Raw genomic sequence first — 8,631 nt, forward strand, 5'->3', positions numbered from 1 at the left:
TTTTTTTGAGATGGAGTCTTGCTTTGTCACCCAGGCTGAAATGCAATGGTGCAATCTCAGCTCACTGCAGCCTCCTGGGTTCAAGCGACTCTCCTGCCTCAGCCTCCCAAGTAGCTGGGATTACAGGTAAGCACTACCATGCTGGGCTAATTTTTGTGTTTTTCGTAGAGAAGGGGTTTTGCCATGTTGTGCAGGCTGAACTCCTTGCCTCAAGTGACCCGCCTTGGCCTCCCAAAGTGCTGGGATTACAGGTTTGAGCCACTGCACCTGGCCGAGAAGTCATATTTCAATGCAATATTTTTAAAAATCTTAAATGAATACCAAAATTCCATGAAGAACAAAATCTCAACATTATAGGTAAAAACTGGATCAAATCCTGCGCTGGTTTAGTGCTGTTTCACTCTCTTCACCCTAATCCTGGCTCTGTATTATTTCTTTTTTTTTGAGATGGAGTCTTGCTCTGTCGCCCAGACTGGAGTGCAGTGGTGCAATCTTGGCTCACTGCAAGCTCTGCCTCTGGGGTTCAAGTCATTCTCCTGCCTCAGCCTCCCAAGTAGCTGGGACTACAGGTGCTCACCACCACACCTGGCTAATTTTTTGTATTTTTTTGGTAGAGATGGAATTTCACCGTGTTAGCCAGGATAGTCTCGATCTCCTGAACTTGCGATCCACCCACCTTGGCCTGTAATCCCAGCGCTTTGGGAGGCCGAGGTGGGTGGATCACCTGAGGTCAGAGGTTCGAGACCAGCCTAGCCAACATGGTGAAACCCTGTCTCTACTGAAAATACAAAAATTAGCCCTGCGTGGTGGCTGTATTCCCAGCTACCTGGGAGGCCAAGGCAGGAGAATCACTGGAACCTGGAAGGTGGAGGCTGCAGTGAGCCAAGATCATGCCACTGCACTCCAGCCTGGGTGACAGAGTGAGACTCCATCTCAAAAAAAAAAAAAAAAAAAGGCCTTGTAAGTCTAGATTGGGTGCAGCAACTCGCACCTGTAATCCCAGCACTTTGGGAGGCCAAGGCAGGAGGATTGCTTGAGCTAAGGATTTCAAGACCAGCCTCAGCAACATAGCGAGATCCCATCTCCAGAAAAAAAAATTAGCCAGGTGTGGAGGTGTGTGCCTGTAGTCCCCCAGCTACTCACAAAGCTGAGGTGGGAGGATCGATTGACCCCTGGAGTTCAAGGCTGTAGTGAGCTATGATCTCACCACTGCACTCCAGCCTGGATGACAATGCAAGATTCTGTCTCTCAAACAAAACTAATAAACAAAAATAAAGAAGTTAACATGTGAACAGTACTATTAATTAAACTGTCGACCTATGGGAATCTTTTTATTTTTACTTTTATTTATTTTTGTTTTTTTGAGGCAGGGTCTTACTCTGTCATCCAGGCTGTAGTACAGTGGTGCGATCATAGTTCACTGCAGCCTCCGCCTCCTGGGTTCAGGTGATTCTTCCAACTCAACCTCCTACGTAGCTGGGACTACAGGCATGCACCACTGCACCTGGCTAATTTTTAAATTTTTTGTACAGGCAGGGTTTCACCCACCCACCTTGGCTCCCCAAAGTGCTAGGATTACATGTGTGAGCTATCACGTCCAGCCTTTATTGGAATCTTACCAGCTTTTCAATTCCTTCCTTTTTTCCATTCTAGAATCCAATCCAGGATTCCATGTGGCATTAGCACATAGCTTTTAATTAAATACAATCATAGCTAACATCTGTATAAGCAAAGTAATTTAAGAAATTGAATCCCCATCAAAAAAAGAAATTGAATCCTATGGCCAGGCACGGTGGCTCATGCCTGTAATCCCAGCAGTTTGGGAGGCCAAGGTGGGTGGATCACTTGAGGTCAAGAGTTTGAGACCAGCCTGATCAACAGGGTGAAACCTCATCTCTTATAAAAATACAAAAATTAGCCAGGCGTGGTGGCACATGCCTGTAATCCCAGTTACTTGGGAGGCTGAGGAAAGAGAATCTCTCGAACCTGGGAGGCAGAGGTTGCAGTGAGCCAAGATCACACCACTGCACTCAAGCCTGGGCAATAAGAGTGAAACGCCATCTGAAAAACAAGCAAGCAAACAAACACACACGCACAAACAAAAATCCCAAGGAAAAGAGAGATCATCTTGTCTGTTTTCAACAGAGTTCTTACTGCAGAGGGGTCCAATGTGCTTGCTTCTCCAAGGATGACAAGTATGTGTACGTGGGCTTAAAGGATCGCTCTATACTTGTTTGGAGTGTGCTGGACGGTGAGTCATTTTGCTTTTAGGGCAAGCTTGAGCTTCGATCTGGAGAGAAAAGGCTCTGACCTGGGTCCTGGGTATTAAAGGGCCCTGCTCTGGCCACTTCTAGCTACATCCCTTAGCTTTTAGGAAGGTGTCTGCAGGCAAAGGGCCCACAGTCCCTCTTCTAGACCCATGCTCTGGAGTTCGAGAACTCCCTACATAGCCTTGAGTTTGTGTTAGGGCTTGCACAGGCTTCCTGTATACAGCCATCCTTCTGAGGATAGACTGTGCCCCTGCTGTGTTCACTTCTGGGCTCAGGAGTAGCCATGAGGCACAAATGGAGTTTGGGTGTCTGAGCTGGTTGTGAGATGGAGCTGGGAAGAATGAGAAGAGAAGAAGGTCAAGTCACTAGTAGCAGGGGGCTGATTACATCACTACATTCCAGCATAGAACCCTGAGGAACCCAAGAATTCTCAATCTGTTCCAAGCCTTCCATGTGTTTGTGAAGGTTCCTTCATCAACATAAGAGGACACAGCATATTCTATTTAATAGTTTATTCCCTAGAATTGCAATGTTTATATATTGTGTCTTCTAGGATGTGGGTCTTATTTCATTCTTTGCCCTCAGGCCTTATAGATGTTAGAAGCAGCCTGTTTTTGATTTTCGTTTTGTGTTTTTCAGATGGAGTCTCACTATGTCGCCCAGGCTGGAGTGCAGGAGTGCAATCTCAGCTCACTGCAGTCTCTGTCTCCTAGGTTCAAGCAATTCTCCCACCTCAGCCTCCCGAGTAGCTGGGATTACAGGCGCCCACCACCACACCCAGCTAATTTTTGTATTTTAAGTAGAGACCGGGTTTCACCATGTTGGCCAGGCTGGTCTTGAACTCCTGACCTCAGGTGATCCACCCACTTCAGCCCCCCAAAGTGCTGGGATTAGAGGTGTGAGCCACCACACCTGGCCAGAAGCAGCCTGTTTTAACACCAACCACTTTGAAAACACCATGTCTCTTGGTCTGTTCAGTATTATGCTAAGGTCTTAGCAAGAGTTAACATTGGCTGGGTGCAGTGGCTCAAGACTGCAATCCCAGCACTTTGGGAGGCCAGTGTAGGAGGATTGCTTGAGACCAGGAATTCAAGACTTGTCTGGACAACATAGCAAGACTGTCTCTACAAAATAAAAAATAAAAAATAAAAATTATCCAGGCATGGTGGTACATGCTTGTAGTCCCAGCTACTCAGGAGGATAAAGTGATCATGGGAGGTCGAGGCATTGGAGATTGAGGTTGCAGTGAGCCATGATAGCACCACTGCACTCCAGCCTGCGCAACACAGTGAGACCCTGTCAAAAAAAAATGAGTTAACATTTATTGTATACTGGGTACTGTCCTTAAGTCATTTAACTCTCTCAACACTCACTCCCATTTACAGAGCAAAAACTGAAGCTCTGAGAGGCTGGCAGACTTGCCCAAAGTCACACAGGGAGTAACTAGTAGGCTTAGGTTTGAAGCTGATCTGCCTGATTTCAGTATGCCTTTGTCACTTTCTTACACTGTCTCCTATAGAAAAGGTACACATTGTGTATTACCTCTTTGAACCCTTATGACACTGATAGAAGATAAGTATCATTGCTATCCTTGTTTGACAATGAAGAAACTGAGGATCAGAGGTTAGGAGACTTGCCCAAGGTCACAAAACAAGTAAGTGGCTGAATAAATATCAGGTGGAGCCTAATAACATTGTAGTTGAATACACTGTAATCTGATACATAGTAAACTATAACACTATAATACATTGTAGTATAATATGCTGTAGCAAAGTTATATATATAACTGGTATAAAGTTAGAGATGGCTCAGAAGCTGAAGGTTGAGGATTGTGGCTTTAAAAGCTCATCCTGGGCCAGTTCACAACCTCTCTTTCTTCTCCTCCTTCAACAATAATATTTACTGAGCTCACTCTGGGCCAAAAACCTACACTAAACACATGACCTGCATGGTGACTTTCAATCTTAAAAATCGCCCTGGGTAGGTGTAGGTTCCGTTATCATTCCCATTGTGCAGATAAAGGAAGAGGGACTCTTTGGCATAATAAATGTCATGCCAAAGTTAGTAGAGGGCATAGAGGACCTCTACACTCCATTTTTCTCATGTATGTCCTTCTCTTCACCCTTACAGGCACCCTGCTGACAGTCCAGTTTGTCCATGCTGTGGTAAACAGAATCATCCCAACCACTAGTGGCTTCATTGCCCCCACCAGGCATGGTTATCTGATCCGAGAGCGTTTCCAGTGCCTTTCAGCAAGAGCCTCACAGCAGGACCCTCTCAGGAACTTCAAGAAGGCAGTGTGGATGGTCAAATCCAGGCAGAGAGAGGAACTAGTGGCAGCTGCGGGAGCTCCCCGGAACTTGGAGTCAGAGAGTGCCCAGGGAAATGAAACAAAATCAAACAAATGCTCACAGGTCTGCCTGATAGTGTAAAAAAAAAAAAAAAAAAAAAAAAAAAAAAAACCTGGTGGGGATATGGGGCTCCAATGAGTTAGCCCCATTTAATCTGGTTAAAGCAAAAAGAATATGTTTGCTGGTGTATATCTGGACCCATTGCTTCAGATTATGTGACCCAGACCTTGCCTCTTCTCATCTTTCCATTCTTCTTTTCTCTTTTTCATTTTCATTCTCAGACTTGCCGCCCCCAGGTGAGCAACATGGTAGCCAATATGCTGCTGTCTCCAATTTCAATAGAAAAGAGAGCTTCTCTTTCTCAACAGTCCTAGCCTCAACTCTGTTGGTCCCAATTGGCCCATATGCCTAGCCCTAAACCAATTGTTATATCTAGGAGAATGCAGAGCTCTAATTGGCTGGACTGACCCAATGTCTACCACTGGAACTGAGAATAGAAGAGATTATTCCTGAGATGCAAATTCGGGTTCTGGTACCAGATGAAGGAGAAATAGATGAATGTGAGATATAGCAAACCACTGATGTGGACCACAGAACTTCACAGTTTATAAAGCTTTAGATGCTGTCATCTGATCCTCATCACAACCCACACTTTAGGGAGGGCAGGGGTTTCTGCATCTATTTTACAAATGAGGAAGCTGAGCCTTGCAGAAGTAGTTATGATTTGATTCAGGTCACAATTCAAGGTGCAAGAGCTCTGAGAGCGAGCCTTCTGTCCCACTCCTGTTAGACTTCACTCCAATTTCAGTCTCTAGAGCACAACCATCTCTTCCACAGGCACCACACTCAAATGCTCACAGGAGCTAGTGACTAATCTAGACACTTCCATGTAGCTGGGTGAGCAGCAGGGAGAGATGGAGACTGGACATGTGGAAGGCAGAGATTGTGTCTAGGGTGGGTATGAGCTGCCTGACTCTAGCCCAGAATCGCTATGGCCAAACCAGCCCACTGCTGTCAGTGCTTCCAGTTGTAATAAGCAAAGCCAGAAATCCAGACTTTTACGCAAAAATATTCTGACTTTTAAAGTTGACGATTGGTTCCATTTGTATCTATAGTGCATTTGGCATGTGCGTCTTTGGTGATGAGCTGACTTCAGAACTCAAGCTGGCAGTAAAACAATCAACATGTTATAGTTTGTCCTTCTCTATTCCCTGGATCCTAAACTTTTGGGATAAAGATGTGGGTTTTTAATCTTAAAAACTGGAGGCTCTTGGAAGGAGAAAGAGCTGCTGCTATCTCCTTGATTTGCTTTTGAACCATCTGCCTTGTGCAAGTTCAACAGTTAAACTGTTTTCATTCCACTTAAGTGGATCCTTCTTCTTTGCCCACAGCCTTCTAAAAGCCCTTCTCAGTCTTCTCAGGCTTTTACTTTAATGCTAGGAGAGTCTAAATCTTCAGGGTGGACATTCCTTCTCCCCTCTGTGGAATTCCCAACAGAGTCTCAATAAAAGCAACCTTAGAAACAGAGGCTTTTGAGCTGAACAAGACCCTACTGCTGTCTCATTCATTCATCTTCCAAACCAGGTTTCCAAGGCAGGTTTTGGCAGTTCTGCAAATGTTAGCATCAAATTTCATTTAAAAATATTTTAAACTGTAATTTTAAGATGTATGCTTGGATATATTGGGCAGCAGCTTTTCAGGTGTTAAAGATTACTAAGGTTGGTGCAAAAGTAATTGTGGCTTTTGCCATTAAAAATATTAAAAATAATGGCAAAAACCGGCCAGGCACAGTGGCTCACGCCTGTGGTCCCAGCACTTTGGAAGGCCGAGGCAGGCAGATCACCTGAGGTCAGCAGTTTGAGACCAGCCTGGACAGCATGTAGAGAGTAGAGAGTAGACCTATCTCTACTAAAAATACAAAAATTAGCCAGGCGTGGTGGCGGGGGCCTGTAATCTCAGTTACTCAGGAGGCTGAGGCAGGAGAATTGCTTGAACCAGGAGGTGGAGAGGAGTGCAGTGAGCCGAGATCGTGCCACTGCACTCCAGCCTGGGTGACAGAGCAAGACTCCATCTCATAATAATAATGATGATGATAATAATAATAATAATGGCAAAAGCCTCGGTGACTCATGCCTGTAATCCCAGCACTTTGGGAGACTGAGGTGGGTGGATCACTTGAGGCCAGGTGTTCAAGAGCAGCCTGGTCAGCATGGTGAAACCCTGTCTCTACTAAAAATACAAAAATTAGCCTGGTGTGGTGGCATACACCTGTAATTCCAGCTACTTGGGAGGCTGAGGCAGGAGAATGGCTTGAACCTGGGAGGCGGAGGTTGCAGTGAGCCGAGATCACACCACTGTACTCCAGCATGAGTGACAGAGTGAGACTCTGTCTCCAGAAAAAAAAAAAAGTAACGGCAAAAACCACAATTAATTTTGCACCAACCTAATAATTTCGGATTCTTCTGCCATTTTCATTTAACTGAAGAGCCCACTTAAATTGTGAAGGGAGCCCCTGAAAAAATTAGCTACTCTTTGCCACTGCTTTTCTGTGAATCAAGGGCTTACCCAGTGCAGAAATAAAGTGGATGTTGAGACCAACTAAGATTTCATCTACAAATTCTGATTTTAAATGTCTGCGTCCATCTCAACAGCCTCAGTGAGAATCAATTCTTTTGTAGGTAAATCCTAATTTAAACATTGGAAATAACTTTTTACTAATAAAATGCTGCATCAAATTATTGCTTATATTGGGAGTTTTTTGCAGTGTTTATTCATTTCAGAAAGAGTTTGGTTGCTAAGAAAGTTTGACAGTTGGCTGGTCAATGCTTGTAATCCCAGCACTTTGAGGGGCCAAGGCAGGAGGATCACTTGAGCCCAGGAGTTTGAGACCCCATCTCTCCAAAAAAAAAAAAAAGAAAAAAGTTTTTTTCATTAGCTGGGCATTCTGGTGCACACCTGCAGTCCTAGCTACTCGGGAGGCTAAGGTGGGAGGATCACTTGAGCCCAGGAGCTCAAGGCTGTGGAGAGCTATGATTGCACCACTTTACTTTAGCCTGGGCAAGAGAGTAAGACCCTGTCTCAAAAAAAAAAAAAAAAAAAATAGGGATGCCAAAAAGCTCAGCAATCACAACGAATAATATTTTCTCTTATTTTCTTATTTTATTTTCTTTTGGAAGACAAATAATTTTTTTTTTTTTTTGAGACAAGGTCTTGCTTTGTTGCCCAGACTAGAGTGCAGTGGTGCGATCTTGGCTCACTGCAACCTCTGACTCCTGGGTTCAAGCAATTCTCCTGACTCAGCCTCCTGAGTAGCTGGGACTACAGGCCACCATGTCCAGATAATTTTTGTATTTTTTGTAGAGACGAGGTTTTGCCATGTTAGCCAGGCGGGTCCTGAACTCCTGACCTCAAGTGATCTGCTCCCCGCTTGGCCTCCCAAAGTGCTGGGATTATAGGCATGAGCCACCGTGCCTATTTTCATATTTTTAAAAATCAAAATGAATTTAAAAATGAATGATGAACAAAACATCAACATTTTATATAAAGTTGGGATCTGACTGTGCATTTGAAGGAACTGACCTCACCCTCATCCTGGCCCTGGGGACAGCAAGATACCTCACCCCTACATACATCAGACAAGTGTCTCAGGAAGGTCATATTCCTATATAAGCACACACACCTATGAGAATTACTAATTGTTAGTTAATATCTTTTTTATTTTTCAGATAGAGTCTCTCTCTGTCACCCAGGCTGGAGTGAAGTGGTATAATCATGGGTCACTGCAGCCTTGAAATTATGAGCTCAAGTGATCCTCCTGCCTCAGCCTCCCAAGTAGCTGAAACTACAGGCATGCACCACCACACCTGACTAATTTTTAAATTTGTTGTAGAGAGGGGGTCTCACTATATTGCCCAGGCTGGTCTGCAACTCCTGGGCTCAAGCGATCCCTGCAGTGTGCTGGGATTACATGGCGCCTGGCCATCAGAAATATTTCTTTTTTTTTTTTTTTT

General features: G+C 44.5%; 1 protein-coding gene across 3 annotated transcripts in view; it reads left to right on the top strand.

Annotated features, from left to right (window-relative positions):
- NWD1 (NACHT and WD repeat domain containing 1) overlaps positions 1–7,016 on the top strand; it is a 97,896-nt gene extending 90,880 nt beyond the window's left edge. For 2 of the 3 annotated variants that reach the window (XM_011925729.1, XM_011925731.1), the window contains 2 exons: positions 2,146–2,251; positions 4,401–7,016. In XM_011925729.1, the coding sequence (XP_011781119.1) occupies positions 2,146–2,251; positions 4,401–4,702 (408 nt within the window). In that variant the 3' untranslated portion in view covers positions 4,703–7,016. The remainder of the gene's footprint in view (positions 1–2,145; positions 2,252–4,400) is intronic. The other variant, XM_011925730.1, reaches the window with a different exon arrangement.
- Positions 7,017–8,631: the final 1,615 nt, after the last annotated feature.

This window comes from Colobus angolensis, unplaced genomic scaffold, assembly GCF_000951035.1.
Source record: "Colobus angolensis palliatus isolate OR3802 unplaced genomic scaffold, Cang.pa_1.0 Scaffold66, whole genome shotgun sequence".
Taxonomy (NCBI): domain Eukaryota; kingdom Metazoa; phylum Chordata; class Mammalia; order Primates; family Cercopithecidae; genus Colobus; species Colobus angolensis.